Source organism: Castanea sativa, chromosome 1 (genome assembly GCF_040712315.1).
Source record: "Castanea sativa cultivar Marrone di Chiusa Pesio chromosome 1, ASM4071231v1".
Classification (NCBI taxonomy): Eukaryota; Viridiplantae; Streptophyta; class Magnoliopsida; order Fagales; family Fagaceae; genus Castanea; species Castanea sativa.
The window spans coordinates 75,609,433-75,632,285 of record NC_134013.1 but is presented as its reverse complement, the minus strand read 5'-3'; the positions used below and the strand labels follow the sequence as shown (position 1 = coordinate 75,632,285).

The window sequence follows — 22,853 nt, the reverse complement described above, 5'->3', positions numbered from 1 at the left end:
ATTTTTCATCATAGAAACTATTTTTTCCGGAAAAATCATGTACTAGGAGGGGATTTTTTTATTATTTTTTATTATGGTTTAATATTTTGATTGGCATGTAAATTGACAAGAATTAGTATATATGAACAAAAGTGAGTTGCATTCTAAAACAAAAGTGAGTTTTAGTTAGCTTAGCTAATAAAATCTCTTGTTGTCGAACAAAAGATTTGTGGTTCGAACACCTATAAAAAAAAATAATTAATGTCTTAACTTGATAATATAGAATAATTATTATGAAGCAAACGTCATTTGTGTGTGTGTGTGTGTGTGTGTGTGTGTGTGTGTGATCCAAGAATGCCTAGAGGCTTTGGGCCTTGTCCGAGGATGATTGAGGATCCGAGGATGGTTAAAGATCTTTAAGCACGCAAATAGGAAGTTCGTGGAAGAAGAATACCTTGGGAATACTTTAAGCGATCAACTGTACTGTAAAATAGAACCTCAGGAAAGATAACAGAGTTGTATAGGCAACGGAAAGAAGAAATATTTGGGAAGGTGACTGCTACCTCCACATTCAATGCACTCTACTAACTGAACTGACCACATTTATGAAAAAATGACACTTGAACAGTGTTTTCATAGCTCACAACCCCTCCTTCCATTTCTAGAAGGGCCTTGATTGGACAAGCATTCAAAGATTTCCCTAAAAATTGGACAAATGGGAGGCTGAGATGCAAGGGGAGGGACTATATAAGGAAATGATATCCACGAAAAAGAGGATCAAAGAGAGAGAGAGAGAGAGAGAGAGAGAAGCATAGGAACTCATTGTAAAAGAAATATTCTTGATCAATATATGAATAGTTCATCCTCGAACTTACCTGAGGAAGGATTTAACATAAAACTTGTGTTTCTTACTCTTATATCGTGAGCCCAATCATTCTGAAGTCTGAATTTTACTTAATTTTGCAGTTCACCCACATGATCCACTCTCTTAACAAATTTATTGTTTTTGGCCTATTGGGTTACTCACACTGTTCTAAGTGGGCTAGACACCTTACTTTTTTGCCCTTACAATATATATAAACAACAAAAAAATGATCAACCAAGATTCCAACCCTCTTCTTCATCAATTATTAGGAATTCAAGATACTAATGGTCTCTCTTCTTCTTAAAAAAAAAAAAAAAAAAAAGGAAGAAAAAGAAGAAGATGTTAATACTCTCTGTTCATAAACAGTTCAACTTCCTAAAATATCTGAAGGTACATTTATTTATTTTTTGTTTTTTGATGGGATATCTGAAGGTACAGGGGAATATGACAGATTTTTATGGACTAAAATATGAGAAAATACTTTCCTTTGTTTTTTTTTGAAAATATGTTTTCTTAATTTCTAAATTTAGGAAAAGGTTTTCCTGGAGTCTTGGACACCTGCCACCTATAGGAAGATAATATGTGTCAAATCATGTGCATGAGTTGATTATTTAGAGCTAAACTTTGTCCTACACCTCTCTTTCTTTTTTTTCTTTTTTTTTTCTTTTTTTTTTTTGTGGTAAAGGGTCCTTAACCTTTATTCTCTTAGACATTTGAGAAGCTCTTATTAAATAATCATCTACAAAAATACACATATTTTTAAAAGAGAGGTACTACGTCCACAACATTTTTACAACAAATCATAGGTGGTTAGTTGTTATTGGTTCAAATTTGAACCTAACACTAAGATTACTTTTTTGCCCCAACAATAACAACCAGTAACATCCTGCTACTTAGGATTTGTTGTAAAAATGTTGTGGACATATCATTTCTCTTTTTAAAAGGATAAATTGTAAATTACATCCCTAAAACTTGGAGGTGTTTGAATTTTACACTAAGTTTCAAAATTTAAAATTTTCCTCCTGAAGTTAGGGGGTGTTTGACTTTTATATCTTGACGTTTCATAATTTAGATTTTACCGCTTAAAATTTGAGAGTGCTTGAATTTTACACTTCCAAATTTTGAAACTTTAGGATGTAAAATTTAAACACCCCAAATTTTAGAAAGTAAAATCCAAACACTCCTAAAATTTATGGAGTAAAATTCAAATTCTGAAATATTAAGGTGTAAAATTCAAATACCTTCAAATTTCAAGGGGTAAAATTCAAATTCTGAAAGTTTGAGAGTGCTTGAATTTTACACCCAAATTCTGAAATTTTAAGAAGTAAAATCCAAACACCCCTAAAATTAATGAGATAAAATTTAAATTTTAAAACATTAAGGTGTAAAATCTAAACACCCTAAAATTTCAAAAAATAAAATTTAAATTCTAAAATCTTAAAGTATAAAATTCAAACACAGCTAAAGTTTAGGTATAACATTTCACGAACTAAAAAGAGAACGTAAATCAGGCTGCCACGATTTCTTATTTTATTTTTTCTGGTATCAGGTATGCTTTGCACATCACATCCAGGTCCAGCGATATATAGTGTACTATTTGATAGTTTTGGAAATTAAATTCACCATAAACCTGGGAAGGTGTCATCCACAAACGAGGTCGTTTCGCACGTGGATAAAACCCACCGACGTTTCTTTAATAAAGTAAAAAAAAAAAAAAAAAACTTAGTCCCAATCAAAAAGTGAAGAAAACAAAAACACTCTTATAATGCTGTTGTAAAAACTGGGGCATCTTCGTCCTAGTACTACCAATTCAACGCCTTAGTTTTTCTTCCAAACCCCTTCATAGGACTACCAAACCCTCCTCAGTTGTCTCTCATTTTCTCTCTCTCAAACGCACTGCACCCATATTTTCTTCTGTGGAAACATTTCTCGATCTCTGACTCGAACATTAAGGTGTTGTTTCCGATTCCCAATCTTTTCTCCATTTTGTTTTGGGGCTCAAGATCTGTGTTCCTCTTTGTCTCGGTGATGTGTACCTCAAAATCTCTCTAATGGGTTTCATTTTCATGCTTTAATTCTGTTGTTACTGAAGCATCAGCTAAATTTCATAGAATTTTGTATTTATTTCGAATACCCATGTCTCAGATTTTGCTGTGAAGTCCTTAAGTGCTTCATTTCCTTTCAATTTTGATTCATATGCCTCTCTCAGTTTGCAATCTCGGTTTATAGCTCTTTAAATTTGTTGAAGATCTACTAGGTTTAGCACTTAATTTGGTTGAATATATATATATTGGATTAGAGTTAAGAGTTTCTAATGTCTTCGATTCGATTGGATTCTACGAAGCAGTACTATGCCACGAGCAGTCTCGTGGTTGGGTACGCGCTTTGCTCTAGCTTGCTTGCTGTGATAAACAAGTTTGCCATAACCAAATTCAATTACCCTGGTCTCTTGACTGCATTGCAGTATCTAACTTCTGCTCTAGGAGTTTGGGTTTTGGGGAAGTTGGGATTTTTGCACCATGATCCATTTACAATTGAGACTGCCAAGAAGTTTTTACCAGCTGCCATTGTTTTCTATTTGGCAATCTTTACCAACACGAATCTTCTTCGCCACGCGAATGTGGATACATTTATAGTGTTTAGATCATTGACACCCCTTTTGGTTGCTCTAGCGGATACAACGTTTAGGAAACAGCCTTGCCCATCAAAGCTCACTTTTATGTCATTGGTGATTATATTGGGTGGAGCTGTTGGGTATGTGGCAACAGATTCAGCTTTTACTTTGACTGCGTATTCATGGGCATTTGCTTATTTGGTGACAATCACGACTGAAATGGTTTATATCAAACATATGGTGACGAATCTTGGGTTGAACACTTGGGGTTTTGTGTTGTATAATAACTTGTTGTCGTTGATGATGGCTCCCGTGTTTTGGTTTCTTACGGGAGAGTATGTCGATGTGTTTGCTGCGTTGGGAGCTAATTCTGGGAATTGGTTTGATCTTGTTCCATTCTTGGCAGTTTCATTGTCGTGTGTTTTTGGATTGGCCATCAGTTTCTTTGGGTTTGCTGCAAGGAAGGCAATCTCTGCTACAGCATTTACAGTGACTGGTGTTGTGAATAAGTTTCTTACGGTTGCCATCAATGTGTTTATTTGGGATAAGCATGCCAGTCCATTTGGTTTGCTGTGCCTCCTCTTTACACTTGCTGGTGGAATTCTTTATCAGCAATCAGTTACTGGAGCTGGCAGTGCTCCATTGCAGCGTGAGTCTATAGCTTCAAAGCAGACTGACAGTGAGAATGATGGTGATGATTTTGGAGATGAGAATCAAGGAAAGGGCATGCCTGGTAAACTTGCTTCTGTATGAAAGATTTTGTTGGCAATATTTCATCTTTTTAAGCCCATTGATGAAGAGGCCAAGTGAAGAGTTTGAAGTTTTATGTCTAATATTAATGATTTAAGAAATTTTCTGTGTGAGATCATATTTATTATTTTCTTTAGAATTTAAATTCTGTTAGCACTTTCCCAGGATCCCAGGAATGTTTTGGCATTGGCAAATGATTGTGTTTTTGTTCTTTTACAATTCTATATTGTTCTTGTATTGCTTTTAGGGAGTGATACTAATTGTTGCATGTATTTTTGCTTCCTCATGGGATTCCCATCCCCCTCCCCCTCTTCCTCCTCCTTTCTTTTGGAATTCTTTAAATAAATCTTCTGTCAATCAAAAAGACAAGCTAGTGGACTTGGTAATGTGATTATTATATTCCCAGTTAGTGATTTCAAGGTTGATTTTAAGGCCTCCCTGTAATTTGGTAGGCTAGTGGCCTTCAACTCACTTCCATGCAGATGTTAACGGCTAGACATTAGTGGAAAGTAATTCTTTTTATGGCTTTCTGAACTGAGGAACTTCCTTGCACCTCATATACTCAAAGCAGCTGAGTGAGCTTGTTGGTTGTGAAATTATGATTGGTTCTGCTTTCTATAAGGTGGACATTGGATTTTTCTCAGACACAGCAAATGTTATGTGTAGCTTGTTATAATGAATGCTGTTTAATTGTCTCTAAGGATACAATGGAGTAGTTTTGAGTGCTTGCCTTCCATGGTAGTCAAAGGCGAGCTGGCGCTCACCAAGGCATCAGGGCAAGGCGAGGAGGTACCTCTAAGGTGAGGCAGCACCTCTAAGGCAAGGCGCTTGCCTTTAGAGCCTAGATGAGCCAAGATGACCGCGTTAAGCCATGCAAAAGGTGCTAAGGCAAGAGCCTCAAGTTCTGTTGTTTTTATTTTTTTATTTTTAATATCCGCCCATTATTAATAGAAGGTTGTTGTAATACAGTACATATTATTAGATAATTAGTTTATATAAGCTTGTTATAAAACCTATTTTTAGATTAATTAACTTATAAAAATTTGTCGTAAAAGGTAGAACTTATTGTTAGATTAATTAATTAATTACTAATTAATTATTAAGCCTATTTTTGACATCAATTAATGGACTAATTTCTTCATGTGACACATTTAAAAAACACTTCAATTATAATATTTCAAGACATTAGGTATATATGATTTAAGTTCTTTATGTATGATTACTATGTTTAGAATTTGGCCTCTCACTTTAATCGGGCTAGCACTTTTTTATCGTCTCGAACTAAAGAAGGTGTTGGCTCCTTTGACTACCTTGTTGCCTTTTTTGATAAGGATAGGACATTACTGTGCAGCACTGAGCTGCTGCTACTTCAATTTTGTGTCAGTAATGGTAAATTGCTCTTAAGAAAGGTTTAGCTATAGATCATAATTTGTAAAAGTTAAATGGTTTAGCTTATTGAGCATGTATGGGAACCCAGATCACTGTACAACTAATCTTTCCTTGAGTGTACCTTTTCTATAATTTCTTCTTAACTTCGGTGTCGGCATGGTTCTTAATTGTAAACAAGGCCTCGGATAGAGGCTGGACCTATCTGCCCTGCTTCTGATTGAGACTGAGATGTCATGTGGATTTGCTCAGAATTAATAACTTTTTCATCGTCGGTGTGTGCCTACTACATGATTCTTTGCAAATTGATCTGACACTTGCAATCCAATCAAATAAACTTTTGTTCTTGTGGATGGCTTTTAACCGCACAAATCTTATCTCTATGTTGCTTTGGATCATCTTCATTTACTACAATATTTCTTTAACTGTGTGAGGCTATATGCTAAAATCAGATATGCATATAGGGAACCTCAAATTATAGACTAGAGTTTATTTATTTCTATATTATGCTTTATTAATTCAAGCAAGTAATGATTAATAATGTCTTTCTCTCTTTACGGTTTTGTATCTCTTCTCAATTTAAGTTCTGTAGGTGCAAGAGAGATCTGCTTCACTGGTGAGTATGAACGTTCCTCTTATGACCCATGCCTTCATTAGAAGATGCTTAGGGTTGTAAACCTAAGATTGGGACAAAGTTCATTAGATTTTCCATCACTATAAGCAACTGTATAACTGAATAATACTTCAAGTACACGGGCTTTGGCTCGTATAGACATTTATGTGAAAGACAAAATTTAGATACAGTAATTTAGGTGGTGTTTCTTAAATTGTCCTCTTAACATTCAGCTATGTGATTTTTAACTAAAAAATACACTTTCATCTCATGAGAAAAAATTCACTTTCATCTCATGAGAAAAAATTCACATGGTCGAATTTTAAAAAGATAACTTAAGGAATAATATCTAATTACTATATCTAAGTTTTATCCTAATGCGAAATCTAATGCACAAAAGATCAATGGATTCAAAAGTGAAAAAAAAGAAACCTGAGATGTATGAATATGGTACACAAGGTAAAAAAAATTGGTAAATATCTAAAGAGTATAGGATGATTCTTACATCACCAAAAATCCCTACAAGAACAAACTCCATCCTTAAAGTGGTGAAACCGAATCCAATCCCGCACTATTATTTCCCTATTGTAAATTCGGGAGATGAATTTGGTTAAAGTGTGGCAATCACTGCATACACGAAGGTTTTTTACAACTCGAATTGGGGTACCAGGTTCAGTACTTAAAAGCCCAAATGCAATGGCTAGCTTTTCACTATGAAGGCTAAGTGCAGTCTCCTTGTCTTCCTCTTCCATATCAAGCAACCCTTCTGATTTGTCAGGAACATAACCGGCTTTCTTTAATCGGTTTATCATGTCTTCTAACATGTCATAGATCTCTGAGGATTGTGGATGTAATGAATCTCCCTTCACAAATTCATGAACAACACCATCAACCTCAATCAAACTGCAACTTAGGGGCTTCTTTATGTTTCTTTCAGCTATGAGTTCCCTAACTTTTTTAGCTTCATCCCCCTTCCTTAACGAGCTATATATTTTTGATAGAAGCACATATGTTCCTCCATGGTTTGGATCCAACTTTAGAAGCTGTTGAGCTGCTCTTTCTGCAGCCTCAAGGTTGCCATGGATTCTACAGGCACCCAGAAGCCCTCCCAAAACAAAATGATCTGGTGCCATTGGCATGTTCTGTATCAACTCCTCTGCTTCAGCTATGCGGCCAGCTCGGCCTAATAGGTCAACCATACAACCATAGTGTTCAATACTTGGTTGAATGCCAAATGTCTTAGACATCAAGTTAAAATGTGAAATTCCTTCATCCACTAATCCAGCATAACTACAAGCTACCAAGACCCCAACAAAGGTAATTGCATCTGGTTTCACCCCTCCAATCTGCATCTCATGGAAATATTCCAATGCCTTCTCCCCTTGGCCACACATTGCAAGACCTATAATCAAGGCCGTCCACGTCATAACATCTTTCTCAGGAAGTTCTTGGAATACTCTCATTGCAATTTCTATGCTCCCACACTTGGCATACATGTCCACAAGTGTTGTTCCTAAGGCAACATCTACCTCAATTTTTTCCTTCTCAATATAGGCATGCAACCATTTACCAAGCTCAAGAGCACCCAAATGGCTGCAAGCAAGCAATAAGCTTACCATAGTCACCTTATCCCCCTTAACGCCCTTGAGTTGCATCTCTCGAAAGAGTAACAATGCCTCCTCATAATCACTATCCTCAACATGTCCATTGATCATAATGTTCCAACAAACCAAATTCTTCTCTGGCATGTTGTCAAATAAATCCCTAGCAAGTGACACACAACCACACTTGCAATAAGCATCCATAAGAGCCGTAATAAGGACCACATGGAACCCAAAACCATTCTCATCAATGTACTTATGCACCCGTCTTGCTGTTCCCAAATCTCTTGCTCTAGCACACGCAGTCAAAACATTAACCAAAGTAACCTCATTAGCTTTCGCACCCTCAATTTCCATCCTATCAAATAGCTTAATAGCTTCACCCGGTTGATCCCATTGCGTGTAAGCTCCAATCATGGTCGCCCAAGATACCACACTCTTATCAATCATTTTGTCAAACACCTTGTGGGCCGATACCAAGCACCCGCAATGCGAATACATATTCATCAACGTGTTCTGAATATAAGTATCCGAAGCGAAACCAAGCTTAGTCGAATGACAATGCAGCTGTTTCCCTTCACGCAAATCCACACACGATTTGAACAACGAAGGAAATGTGAATCTATCCGGGACAATAAGACCTTGGGTTATCATTTCTTGGTAGAAAACAATAGCCTCACGTGGCAAGTTCTTGTTCGTGTAGCCTCGGATTATCGAATTACAAGTGAAGGTTGTGGGATTGGCGATCTGGGTTAAGGCCAAACGAGCATAGTGGAGATTCCCTGATTGTTGGAGAGCACAAAAGGCAACGATTCTGCTAGCGGTGTATGCGTCGAAGAAAAGGCCGGTTCTGAGCATTTGGGCATGGATTTGCTTGAGCTCCTTCATGTTGGAGCAATTTTCTAGTGAAACTAGGCATGGGTGTGGCTGAGTTGAGTTGTTGATGATGTTGCTCTTGTTCTCAGTGGCTGTGATGATGGTGGGGCATTTTGGAAGAGGATTGTCTGAGGATAAAGGTGGTCTGAGGTAGTTGAGGGACAAAGGAGCAGACATTGCTTTTGCGGTTTTGCCTGTGGATGTTCGGTATTTCTGTTAAAAGAAAACTCACAATCTCCAGTGCTACAATTTTATATTTATTTGAATAAACTACGTATTTGGTCCCTATCCTATTCACTATATTTCAATTTGATCCCTAACCTTTTAATTATATCAATTTGGTCCATAACCTTTTTTTACCGTGTCAATTTAATCCTTACAGTTATCTTTTAGATGAAAATTAATGATATGTCTAATGGCTAAAATAAAAAATTAACTTCCGTTGATGTGATAATAAACTAAAATTTTATTTTGGCTATTTGCTATGTAAACAATTTTCATCTAATATATAATGACAAAGACTAAATTGACACGACATTAAAAGGTTAAGGACCAAATTGACACAATTGAAAGGTTAAGGACCAAATTGAAATATAGTGTAAAGGCTAGAGACTAAATATGTAGTTTACCCTATTTATTTATTCATTTATTTTTGAGTAAATGTGAAAATGCATCTGTGATTTGCTCTTTAAAAAAAAATTACAAATTAATGTCGCAATAAATAAAATTGATGCCACGGTCAACAAAATATTAAATAAATGTTTAGATTAGTTTTTGTGATTGGAGAAATATAAATTTTTAAGATTTGCGTAGTAAATTTTTTATCACCAAGAGTACTCATATTTTTTATCCTCTCAAACGTGATGTGCCCTTGTATTTTTCCATTTCCTTCCAATAATGAGGAATTCAAACCATCCCTTAAAAAATTCCTAGATATTTGAAATGGACAATGATTCTCTCACACTCATTATAAATTCTTTTTTTTTTTTTTCACATCTATTTTTCATGTTTTAAATTGTGGATATCACATTTTTTACCTTTTAAAATTTATATATTAGCACATCAATTATGAATATTGTATAAACCATTATGTAGATGTAAAATGAGTGTAAAAGAGTAATATTAATTAAATCTTTATATTTCTTTTATAAACATCATATCCACCCCCCCCCCCCCTCCGGGGTTTTCATTCCCCTCCCAAACACAATTGAGAAAATACTCCATTTTCTTTTCTATTATTTTCAATTCTTTTGAAATCTCAAAGACTCAAACCCCAACATAATATTGTGAATCTATTAAAGGATTAACAAATGAGAAATCTGAGCAAAAAAGAAAAAGAAAAAGAAAAGGGAAATCAATTGATCTTGGGCATGCTCCAAGGGGAACCTTCTAGGCTTCTACTTTTCAAGTAAAGATCTAAAGATGTACCTTGTGCACACACTAAGGAGTGTTTTCTACTTTGCAAGTAAAGATAAAATTTTACTGATTTATTATGTATTTTAAGTTTTTGTTAAAAAAAAAACTAAAACTCTAATTTTCTTAGTTGGAAAAAAAGCATTTAGTTAATGTTGGTAATTGTACAACAATTTCGAAGGCTAATATTAAAATGTGTGGGCAATGTAGCGTAGAACATGGATGTTGGGGTAGTGGGAAAGAAATAAACAATCTATCGAACTTCTTAGTTGAAACTCTAACAAACTGTTTAGTCGCCAGGGGAATAAATGTTGTGTTTTTGTGCCAACAATAAAAATTGAAAATGATTAAAGTTTTGAGTTTTTCCTCATTTCTCAATAACAAAACAGATTGATATTGATAGATAATGAGAATAGTGGATGGTCTTTAATACTAAATGGTGTACTGACATTGTAGTTCTCTCAGTTAAGTGACATGGTAGAGATGAAAAGAAATTTATTAGATATCCTAGGAGTGTTGCTCTCTCCTCTCACATGAGGCATGTTGGTCCCACAATAACTTCTTGAGGCGAAAATGTCCAAATTGCTCTTTCCTCTAACTTGAATGACTATAATGTCATTTACAATAGGCATGTTGCAAGTTGGAATTTTCTTTTTAATGTTGGATATTATATTGATTTGTTTTTCTTCCAAGTCTAAGACTATTGAAACTTCTTATATTTATTTTTTCTATCATTTTTGTCTCACGTTTAATTTCAATGTACCTATGAAATTATTGATAGTGCCAAGAGTTTTGTTTTAACAGAGACATTTAAGGTTCAATTCTCTCTCTCTCTCTCTCTCTCTCTCTCTCTCTCTCTCTCTCTCTCTCTCTCTCTCTCTCTCTCTCTCAAAGCTATCTAGGATTTCTCATTTCTATTGAAACATCAATTTTCTATGTAAAATTCACAAATATTAGAGAACCCTTGGATTTATATATGAATTGGGAACAAAAATCTACTTTTGATAAATGAAGTAATCGCCAATGAACCTCACACCTTTTACTGAATACATGCACGGGGATTGAGCATCACTCAAATTTTTTTTCCTTATCTTACAATTGTAACTATTTGTCTCTTGCGTAAGCTTGAGAAGGAAACTTTGGTGTGCAATTTCAAAATAAATCATGCAAGATTAAGATCTCTAGCTAATTTTGGCAATTGATCTTAGGATATCTTTGCAAATATGGAGAGTTAATAGGAACAATAAAGTTATTAGTTGTTAGCCTTTGAAATTTTCAGCATACCATGTCTTAATGAATAACATATTACAACTCAATGTTGCATAAGAAGCATATGAAAATATAACTTTAGTCCTAGTGAGTTCTAGAGAAAGAGTTAACTAGAGAGTGAAATGATGTTGTACCCTTCTTTTTTTTGTTTTTAATTTCCTTTTTCATTATGAATGTTGAACTTGTCAGAAGCATTTTTTATTATAAGGAGTTCTGTATCAAAGTCAATCAAGAGCCGAAAAGAAGATCGGAGTTCATGTTAGAATATCAGAAGAGTTTTCTCTAACTTAAACCTCTCATAATCAATAGGTAACCTATCATGTTTCTATTGTTAATTGTTATGCTGAGAATTATTTTGAATTTCTTCCAGTGAAGATGTTAGTTCCTCTGCTTTAAATATTTTTGGTTTGACTTTGTTATTGTTGCATCTATTGAATATTGTGCTTTTCTTGATTGTGGTAGGGCGTATCATGATCCATTGCAGCTAATACCTACTGTGGTTTGTTATGAAAACTGGACTGTGATTGATGGCTATCACATTGAGCTTTCAGATGAAAGAAAAATTTTCTTGAAAGAGAGGGCTCATCAACTGAAGGCCCAGGCAGGGGAACTATTGTCCAGTTTTTTTTTTTTTTGGTGAGAAACTTGTCCAGTTGGTTGTTCAAACCCTCCAAAACCACATTAACAAGGGAAGAAAAAGTGGAAAAGATTTCAATGCCAACCTTTTCCATGGTACACTCACTTCTGTTTCAGATTGAAATGTTGTGAGAGATGGAGAGCCACTTCTGTTTCAGGTTGAAATGTTATGAGGGAAGGAGAGGCTTCCAGTTGGAGTGTTTTCAAGCTTGGCCCCTCTTGTTGTAACATAAAAAGGCTATATATATTAATAAATGTTAATATCAATTCAATCTACAAACATTCAGGCATTGTCTTAACCAATTCCATGAAAACCAAAAAGATCAGATGAATTCATCACTATTAGCTCAACTTTACCCTTTTTTTCCAAATTCCTGAGGGGTGGAGGATAATGGGATTTTTTTTTTTGGGGGGGGGGGGGGGGGGGGGGAGAGGTAATGGGAATTTAGGGACAAAGCCAAGCTCAATCTTGATATAGCTTGACAGTATAAGAAATAGTTTGAATTACATAAGACATACACAACTAAGTGATTCGTAAGGGTGTTTCTCAAAAAAGAAAAAAGAGGTGCATCGGAAGGGCATTTTACATAGGGTCTAAGAGCATCCACATCAGTTGGTGGATACTCATCTATAATACAAAACTTCCTCCATTTTACACATTTTGGCCAAAAAAACACTCACATTAGTGGGTGTAAAGCTGTGCAAAATTGTGGAAAATCATCCACGAGCTACAGTAACCATGTAAATATACACGGCTACCGTAGCTCGTTCATACATTATTTTATCAATTTTCAGTTCGCTTGCTTTTTTCTCTCTTTTCTCCGTGCTTAACAAACTCAGTAACATCTCCCCTTATCTTCTTCTTTTTCCTCAGATGCACACAAACACACCCACACACAAACACATCCAAAACAGAGAATCAACACAGGGATACACTTGCTCAAAAAAAAAAAAAAAAAAAAACACATACACAAACACAGATCGGTGCTTGATTGGAACGATCGGTGCTTGACTGGATTGGAGCTCGTGAGTCTTGCCTGATCGGAGCTAGGGAGATCTTGGGATTTGATCGATGCTTGTGGATCGGAGCTAGGGAGATCAGTGCTTGTCGGTTGGAGGTGGGAGGCGAAGGGTCGGTGGTGGAGGAGAGAGGGAGGTCGAGTCGGTGGAGGGCTGAGGCGACGAGCTGGATCAGCGGCAACGGCGGGTTGGGTGAGGCGGCTGTGAGGGAGAGAGTGAGAGAAGGAGAGGAATGGGTGAGACATTTTTTTTGATATAGAATAGGTAGGACTTGAGAGAGAATGTAGAGGAACCGGTGAGAATGAGTATTAATAAATAATAATAAAAAATAAAAAATAAAATTATTTAATTAGAATAGATGTGTAAAATAGATAAATAGATGTAAGTGTTTGGAAATGTGGTAGTGTAAAATAGAAAAATGAGGTTTTTAGTGTAAAATAGACGAAAATTTTAAACGGACTGATGTGGTTGCTCTAAGATTTAAAAAGTCTCAAAACTTTTATAAATGCTTGGAGTCTTCAAACCCCAGATCATCAAGTGTCAGGTACATATTGGCAACTGACACTCAACCCTAGGCCCAATCAACGATTTTCAACACAGAATAAAACATGAAGAATGAATTATTTGTTTTTCTTTTTTCTAATTAATTGTAATTGTTGCAAAGTCCGTAGTTTACCCAATTCTAAAGAGTAAGAAATTGCTTAGAGGACCTTCAAAATTGATCCATCAACTAGCATGTGATCAAAACAACATAATACAACCAAACACTAAAATTTTCATTAATGAAGAAAATTAATCATTTTAAAAATATTTTGAGCATATTGTACAACAGGCAGCAATGAGTAAGAAGCAAAGCACGAAGAATCTTGAAGAAATTCTTTAGTGCCTAAAACAGAGAGTTTTCATGACGATTTTTCCATCAACTGTATCGGTTGCAGAATGTTAGTCTTGCTTGTCTCCACGATACAACCATTCATGACCATTTCCTCCAGCATAAAATGTGCTTTCTCCAAATGGAACATGATGTCTAGCTCACACTGTAAATTTAAGTAAAAAGAAACAGGAAAAACCAAATCAACTTCTTTGAAGGAAAAACAAGGAGAGTTGAATTCAGGAGATAGGAAATAAACCAAGATATATAATTTAAAAATATAACTGAATGCAGACTTACCACATTGCCAAAATGACGGTCCATGGTTTCAACCAAGAGATGAATGAATTCCAAAATTGCAAGTTCATTCTACAACATGAAAGCAAGAAAGGGAAATGAATATTGAGAAAGATATGCTACGAGGCATTTAGGACAAAGTACTTAATAATAAAATTTTCTGCTAACATATCTAAAGGAGTTCAAGGTTGAGTTTTGAAAGCATAAAAAAGCGCTTTTATGTGGGCTCATTTTACAATAAGATATCCACATCTTCACCATTCAGGGTGCAGCCTAGTGGTTGGAGGCTTGGGATGAGCATCCTAGGTTTGATCCCCATTAGAAGTTTCCCTAGATTACCTAATACAGGGTTCTGGTGAGTGGGATTGTGTATCTATGGTTTAATCCCAGCGGTGGATCCAAAGGGCCCTGCCTTGGTGAGGTTCCACAACATGTCATCATAAAAAAAAAAAAGTCATCCACATCTTCTATAGAACCTAGCCATAATAATGGACTCTCTCTTGTAGACTATGAAAGCCAAATCCAATCAACACATTTACATAATACCCTCATTGCATAGAAATGACTTTAATATTGCGCACACAGACAAATTTCCTGTTTAGAATATAGTTTTCTTTAGATCAGCATGGTTCATATCATTTTCTGCTCTATGCGGCCACAAAAGTTTCAAAACACAAGCATCTGCTCAACATATGGACTCTACAGAAAAATTTACCTCATCATTGTCAACTCCAACCAGGAAAAAAAGTGATGCATAGCGCCTGTATACAATTTTGTAGTTCCGATGCTCAACAAAAGAACACTGTTACCATAAAACAAAACGTATCAGCAACAGAAACATGAATGTCTGCCATCACATAAATATACATAAATGACACTCCAACAAAGACCTTCAATTTACTCGGAGAAAAAAGAAGAAAAAGATTCCCTAATCAATACAAACAAGCAATATGTTGACAACAAATTAATGTTTTTATTCACCTAACCCTAGGCATGATTCATGTCTAACAAAACCCACCACAACACATCCAAATCAGTGAAATCCAAAATCCTTTTTCAACAACCACATAGCAAGCAATGAATTTTTTTTATAGCAACCACAACCTCACCCCCTCCACCAATTCTTGCGGATGAAGGAAGGGCCATTTAAGGCAGAGCTCATTGTTAGCAAACACTAACATTATAAAATACAAGAACAAAACAACATGAACCATTTTCGCTTGGCAATTGAACCCTAAATCCTTAAAAATCTGAGGTTGTAAATTCCATCTAAGGTGACTCTATCTTGATCTCACTCATTGCTAAGATCCTTACAATGGACCCACTAATTCCCTTAATTGGAACAATTTTCTAAGATAAATTGTTTAACATAAATCTTAACAGCAAATGATGGATTTGAGCTTTGAAAATTTTTCTCCAACATGAATTCCAATCAAGCCTTAAGTCCATCCATATGTTTTCATTAACAAAAAAAAAAAAGTATTTTCATACTTTGTAAAATCTAAAAACCATCCAAACTAAAAATTGAAACCCAATTCCTAATCTTCAAAGACTTTCATCCAAATGAACCATTTGTAACTTTTCAATCAATTAAATATAACAACCACGCAGTAGTTTATAATCATATACACGAAATTTGGATTAACAATATAGAAGTTATATCAAAGGTTTACTCAAAAATAAAGTACGATCTGGAAATTGATTTGGGGCTTAATCAATTTCCAACAATGTTAAGCAAAGAACAAAGTGGCAAACTTTCTTGAAATCAAATTCGGCTTAAGAGAAAAAAAAAAAAAACCTGTTGCTCGTTACGGGCAAGGCATTTGCGAACGATTTCACCTTCGAGAGCACGACGTTCTTCGAGAGTGAGATACTCGTAGTATTGGGCAAGACGGGTTTGTCCTTGTTTGTTTACCATCAATATGAATCTGATCCCCATTTTCTTCTTCACCAGACACAGAGAGAAACAAAAGAAAAATAAAAGTTCAGCCGAGAAACAAGAAAAAAAAAAGAAAAAAAAGAAAAGTCACCCAAAAAAATAAAAATAAAAACTAATAATTTGAACAATTTGTAATAACAAATTAAATCATGAATTTCCCAAATTTTATAAGCCAATAGGACCATTAATGTTACCGTTACAAATTATTTTATAATATTTTTACAAACTGTCGATGCAGCTAATTTTTATTAGTTATTATCTGAGCCTATTGCTAACATCATTTTTATATTTTTCAATAACTAGCATTTTCCTTATTATTTTAAAATTTATTTATGAAACCTCATCTAATAGGGGAAAATTTTCTTTAGAAATTGGTTGTTGTTTATTTTCAATAAAGATATTAATTAGTTTTTGATACATGCAAAATTCAAACCTTAAAATTTTTTAAGGTAAATGATGTATTTGGCCTCTAACTTTTATACCATGAGTCAATTTGGACTCTAATGTTTCACTTGTATTAGTTTAATTTCTAACTTTTTGATATTATGTCAAAATAATCTATGCAAGTGTATTGACATAATTAAGCTTAAAAAATAAAGAAATCTTCAATATACCAAGCAAACCCAACCATCAAAGGCTAAACACTGCCAACGATACCATCATCAATGATGTCCACCACAAGTCCCAAGATTTCTTCCTCATAAGAAATTATACCATCTTCATGGTAGATTATGTTATTTGCTCATTATTCTACTAAAAAATTTTTATTTGTTTAAAATTGACGAGTTAGCTAAGGGATTTTACTTTTTTTTTTTTTCTTTTCCTTTTATTAGGAATTTGTGTTGGTTTTAGGGTTTTGGTTTTCCTGTTTAGTTTATGAGAAATTAATAGGAAAATGAGACAACAAAAGAAAATTAGATTTTTCTAGTTCATGATTTGGTGTTCTTACTTCTTAGGGCTGATTTGCTTTCAATTGTTAGGTTCAAAATTAATTTCCTTCGTTTCTTGTTGAAAAACCTGGCAAATTGTGGAACACTCCATTGAAAACCTTTTGCGTGTGAATAGTCAAGATCTGGCTGCTGGAGAGCAGTTCAAATTTTCTTCCTTATCTTACAATTGTAATTGCTTTTCTCTTGCGTAAGCTTAAGAAGGAAACCTAGGTGTGCATTTGAAAAATAAATCATGCAAGATTACGAATTCTGGCTAATTTTAATAGGTTATCTTAGGATATCTTTGCAAATATGGAGAGTTAATGGAACAACAAAGTTATTAGTTGTTAGCCTTGAAATTTTCAGCATACCATGTCTTAATGAATAACATATTACAACTCAATATTGCATAGGAAGCATATGAAAATATACCTTTAGCCCTATATAAATCCAAGGTCAGCACCTTTTCTGACCATTGGACTAGTTAGAGAAAGAGTTAACTAGAGAATGAAATGCTGTTGTACCGTTCTTTTCTTAAAATTTTTTATTTATTTATGATGAATGTTCAACTTGTTCAAAGCATTTTTGGTTATAAGGAGTTCTATATCAAAGCTGATCAAGAGCCAAAAAGAAGATCGGTGTTCATGTTAGAATATCAAAAGACTTTTCTCTAACTTAAACCTCTCATAATTAAGCAAAAGCTAACCAATCATGTTTCTTTTGTTAATTGTTATGATGAGAATTATTTTGAATTTTTTCCAGTGAAGATGTTAGTTTCTCTGCTTGAAATATTTTTGGTTTGACTTTGTTATTGCTTCATCAATTGAATATTGTGCTTTTCTTAGTTGTGGTAGGTCGTATCATGAATTGTGAGTTGTGAGCGCAAACCGCATGAAGAAGGATACTAATCACAAGAGTATTGCAGTCTGCATGGACGGAATATTGAAATATTGAGACTTTCTTGTACTTTCTGCATCTTCCAAATAATTTTGTTTACTTTACATGTTTTACTTTTACAAAATTAAAAATTACAGTAAATAGCATGTTTCATGTAATTTAAATTGTGATATCATAATGACAAAAGATATGATTTAATCAAGGTTTGTTCATTTTCGACCAAAAAGAAAATTTATGTCCATTAATTAAAAATTAATTTTTCATATATGAATAAGTTTGAACAAAATGCAATTGTCTATTTAAAATCATTTTTTCCGTCATGTTAATCTATACTCTATATTACTATTTAAGCAACTTTCAAGCTGTGAGTTCTAAAATTTTCATATACCAAAATACCTCCAAATTTACTTGTTGAGAAAGTTTAAATAATCGGGTTAAATAAGTAAAATTATTAATTTTAAAAATCCCTTATCCATAAATTAGACATCCCACGTTTCAATTTTCAATTCAAATAATGATCCTCATCCAAACCCACTATCAAGAGGTTATATTCAACTAACACTTATCAATTAAACCATTCAAAAAAAAAAAAAAAATTATCCACTAACAAATAGTTACAACAATTTAGAACTACACCAATATATATATTCTCCTTTTCTTTTATTCTATATATTTTTTTAAGGACACCAGCACACAGCAAAAAAATGGAAAATTGGATGCCCTTTGGTTCCTAATGAGTTTGGGTAGGTCATTCTTCTTTTGCCAAAACAATAGTTCTAATTTCTAAATGCATAATATTGGTAGATAAACATGTAAACCTCAAATTGGGATGAATTTCAAAAGAGCACTCATCACACGCACGAAGTGTGATGTGGTTAGTAGGACTTAAATTACTCGAAGATTGACATGGGCACATGGCTCCTTCAAGATATACTGAGAAAAACTAAATTTCTCTTTTTTGATGAATCAGTATTGTACTAAACTCAATCTTAGTTTGTGATCGTTAATTTTCATAATGAGTTTGAGGAGTTTGTAATTGTGACTTTATTGGGCTCCACTCACATAGGGTTTAGATTTGGACTCAAGTGTCAAGGATTGGTCGTGTTAAACAAATAAATTTCATGATAGAGAGAGAACCAGTTCTTATCAGTTAGACCCTTTTGAATATACACCACTGTTAGTTTCTTGAAAACTTTCTCCCCCTTCCCCTTGTGTGTGTGTGTTAAAATACTTAGTATTATATATATATATATATAAAAGAAGTTCTCATCAACTAACCATGAGCATACAATTTCTTATTTTAAAATACCAAATTCTCACCACCGCACACCCTTAGTGCGGTGGTCACTCTACAAGTATAAATGCTTGTGGGGTGTAGGGGCAAGGGCCGGGGTTCAAGTCTCCAGAAGGGAGCTTCACACATATATACACTTAGATTAGGCCAGAGTAGAAATTCTATCTTGTATAAAAAAATATCAAATCCTCAAAGACAAATTGAGGCTTTTAAAAATCCTCTTTCTAATTGATTTTTTTTTTTTTTAGAGTTCTTTCTAATCACTACAAAAAACGTGGGCTATAGTCGCGTTTGAAAAACATAGCTATAAACCCTAAAAACCCAGCTATAGGCTATAGCTGCGTTTCCATAGCCGCGTTTTTAAACGCAGCATATCCTGCTCGACAATAGCCCCTGCAGGACCTATAGCTGCGTTTCTAAAAACGCAGCTCTAGACCACCCTAGAGCTGCGTTTTTCCAGCCTATAGCTGCGTCTACCCACTCTCCATAGATGCGGCACCTATAGCTGCGTTTTGTACAAAACGCGGCTATAGACATGGTTTGGGCTGCGTTCAAAATGTAGGTATAGGCTGAGACCTATAGTTGCGTTTATAAAAACGCAACTATAGGTCCAACTTATAACCACATTTAACGCACAACCCAAACCAGGTATATAGCCGCGTTTTTAAAAAAATGCAGCTATAGGTGCCGCATCTTTGGGGAGTGGGAAGACGTAGCTTTAGGCTGGAAAAACGCAGCTCTAGGGTGGTCTAGAGCTGCGTTTTTAGAAACACAGCATAGGGTGCTATAGATGCGTTTAGCAAAACGCAGCTATAGACCCCCTATAGCTACATTTATATAAACGCATCCATAGACACCATATAGCTGCGTTTCTCTAAACGCATCTATAAACCCTGACATTTCTTGTAGCCGCGTTTTTAAAAACGCGGCTATAGGTTTTTTTATTATTTTAATTTTTCTTCCTAAACACATTTCTGCCCAGAACAAAACCTATAACACATTTCTGCCCAAAACAAAACCTGTAATTCCTGCCAATACTCAGATGCAACCAGTTTGGAACCAAGAAAACAAGTTGCCAACACTCAACAATTCCCAACCAATAGCCAACAAACAAAACAAGTTCAGTTGCAAAAAGATTAATTACATAAACATATAATTACATACACAAAGCAAGTTCCCAACAATAGATTTTTACATCACAAAATTCATCTCCCTCAACGATTTTTTACATCACAAAAAATTGTCAGCAAGCATCATGATACTTGATCAGCCAGTTTCCAACAACCATCATGGTACTTGATCAGTCAGTCCAATGCCCATAGCTACAGCCAATTACCTGTGACAATGAGACACTGGAAATAAGCTAACGTTTTAAGCTAAAAACAAACAGACTCAAAACAAATAAACAAGTATTTTGCTCAGCCAGTCTATTAACAAGGTCAACATCCCTTAAATTTTTAAAGTCATAATCATATATGAGCTTCTTAACATAGTCTTTTTGCTTGTATCCATTTCAAAGTATGGCATCTTAAAACAAGACTGAGAGTGAGTCATAGATTCCACAAAGGCATGTCTCTCACCTAAAATACTCTCTCTCCTTCGTTCCAGACTGAAATCAGACTTCAAACCGCTTTTTTCCTCTCTCTCTCTCTCTCTTTCTCCTGCTCCTCCTTGGTTCCCAACCACATGCTCTCTACTAGTTCGCCTAATCCGTACTGAATCCAAACCAAAAATAACCTCCATTGCTCTCAAATTTTAGCCTAACTCCAAAAAAAAAAAAATTATATTAACTAGAAAATACCAGAATCTTTGTTGTGAACAACACCGGAAAGGATTCTGTTGTTCACAACGTACAACATAATTTGTTGATTATCAAAAGAATCCCTGTTATGAAAAGTAGGCTGGGGTTAATTCGCTTGTCTTATATTTCATAATCTCTTTGATGTGGGTATGTTTAGGGTCTTTCACTAAGATCTCTGTGTACAAAATTTTGGGTTTGGGACATGAACGTAGTGATGAGCTATTATCAAGTGCCAACTGTTGTGCAAGATCATTGTAATCAACAGAAATTTTATCAATTGATGGTATAATATGTATTAAAGAGTCATCTCTTTTGGGTATCTGAACTAGATCATTCGTAAGGATGGAGACATTGAGGAGTATGGAATGTGTATTACTAGAGCAAGCTAGACTTAAGTGGAGAAGCATGCGTATTAGGTGACCATGGGCTTCGGCATCTATATTGTTCAGATGTTTTTAAAGAAGGAAGATAAAGCATGAAAATTTTTTGAGGATTGTTATAGGATGCTACTGTCTACTGCTACTAATTTGGTTGCTCGAAGAAAACTAGCTCTAGTACAAAGAAACCATGCCATTAAACCATAAAGAAATGAAAAGCACAAATTAAAACACACATCATCAACATAATTCCATTCCATCAACCACATAAAAGTATAAGAAAAATAAACCATAAGTAACATAGAGAACTTGCTTGGATGAAGTTCCCCCAAACAGCTAGGTGGCAATCTTAAACAATGACAGGTGCCCTGTCATCTATACCAACAATATTAAATGGCAGATATCACTAGTAGTGGCACTAGCCAATCTTTTATTTTTAAAATAAAGTTTGAATCAAACCCAACAAAAATCCGTACTTCAACCGAAACCCATATAAGCAATCAAACAAAATTTACATGAATTATTAACAAAGATTCAATTTTTTTAGTCAGGCCCAGATTAGTTCCAAGCATAATCAACAACCAAACAAAGGTTTGACTTCAAACCCAACAATTAAACAACCAAACAAACCAAGTCAATGTTTCCCAAAAACCAAGAAGGAGAAAAGAAAAGGCTTTTAGTACTAGGCAATTCTTCAGGGTCCCTTTTGTACACAGGCTTCTTAGCGATGATATCAAGCTTAAGCTTTCTCCGACAAATCATCCTCTTCAGAGAGCGTGGAAGTGAGGGAAGGAGGGGAGGGTGTTGGATCGAGAGGTGAGAGTTGGATTGAGAGGTGAGGGACTTAGGGTTTTTTTCAATTATGTGGATCCGGAGTTGAGGGCTTTCTCCAACAAATCCTCCTCTTCAGAGAGCGTGGAAGTGAGGGAAGGAGGGGAGAGTGTTGGATCGAGAGGTGAGAGTTGAGAGTGAGCTGAGGGATTTAGGGTTTTTTTCCATGTGGATCCGGAGTTGAGGGATTTTTATTTCTATTTTTAAATTTATACTTAAAACTAAGTTGCGTTTAAAAAACGCAGCTTTAAAGATGCTTGAGCTGTGTTTGACTAAACGCAGCTTAAACACATGTGGAGCTGCGTTTATTAAACGCAGCTCCAGACTAATATAAGCTGCGTTTATTTAAACGCAGCTCTATAAATGTTGAAGCTGCGTTTAATAAACGCAACTCCACATGTGTTTAAGTTGCGTTTAATCAAACGCAGCTCAAACACTTTGAAGCTGCATTTTTTAAATGCAGATCTGGACATATTGAAAAAAAAAAAAAAATTCCCCTGATGGGTCTAGAGCCGCGTTTTTAAAAACGCGGTTTCTAGGCTACCCAGATAAACGCAGCCTCAACATCTGGAAAACGCAGCTCCACCCCTGATCT

At 35.0% G+C, this 22,853-nt stretch overlaps 3 protein-coding genes and 1 long non-coding RNA gene across 4 annotated transcripts; 1 reads left to right on the top strand and 3 right to left on the bottom strand.

Annotated features, from left to right (window-relative positions):
• Nucleotides 1-2,598: 2,598 nt before the first annotated feature.
• On the top strand, nt 2,599-4,492 carry LOC142622043 (GDP-fucose transporter 1). Its single transcript, XM_075795453.1, has one exon. It carries the CDS (start codon nt 3,159-3,161, stop codon nt 4,209-4,211), a length of 1,053 nt encoding a protein of 350 aa, XP_075651568.1. The 5' UTR covers nt 2,599-3,158; the 3' UTR covers nt 4,212-4,492.
• A 2,177-nt stretch (nt 4,493-6,669) lies between these two features.
• Nucleotides 6,670-8,892, bottom strand: LOC142608177 (pentatricopeptide repeat-containing protein At5g06540-like). The gene has a single exon (XM_075779891.1). The coding sequence runs from the start codon at nt 8,859-8,861 to the stop codon at nt 6,714-6,716; it is 2,148 nt and encodes a 715-aa protein (XP_075636006.1). The 5' UTR covers nt 8,862-8,892; the 3' UTR covers nt 6,670-6,713.
• Nucleotides 8,893-13,777: 4,885 nt separating this feature from the next.
• LOC142621672 (AP-4 complex subunit sigma) lies at nt 13,778-16,213 on the bottom strand. The gene is made up of 4 exons (XM_075795001.1): nt 15,989-16,213; nt 14,906-14,992; nt 14,194-14,262; nt 13,778-14,059 (listed from the first exon to the last, which is right to left on the bottom strand). The coding sequence occupies exons 1-4, from the start codon at nt 16,127-16,129 to the stop codon at nt 13,925-13,927; spliced, it is 432 nt and encodes a 143-aa protein (XP_075651116.1). The 5' UTR covers nt 16,130-16,213; the 3' UTR covers nt 13,778-13,924.
• A 4,161-nt stretch (nt 16,214-20,374) lies between these two features.
• On the bottom strand, nt 20,375-21,009 carry LOC142633032 (uncharacterized). The gene is made up of 2 exons (XR_012843799.1): nt 20,830-21,009; nt 20,375-20,585 (listed from the first exon to the last, which is right to left on the bottom strand). It is a non-coding gene; the product is annotated as an uncharacterized LOC142633032 (long non-coding RNA).
• Nucleotides 21,010-22,853: the final 1,844 nt, after the last annotated feature.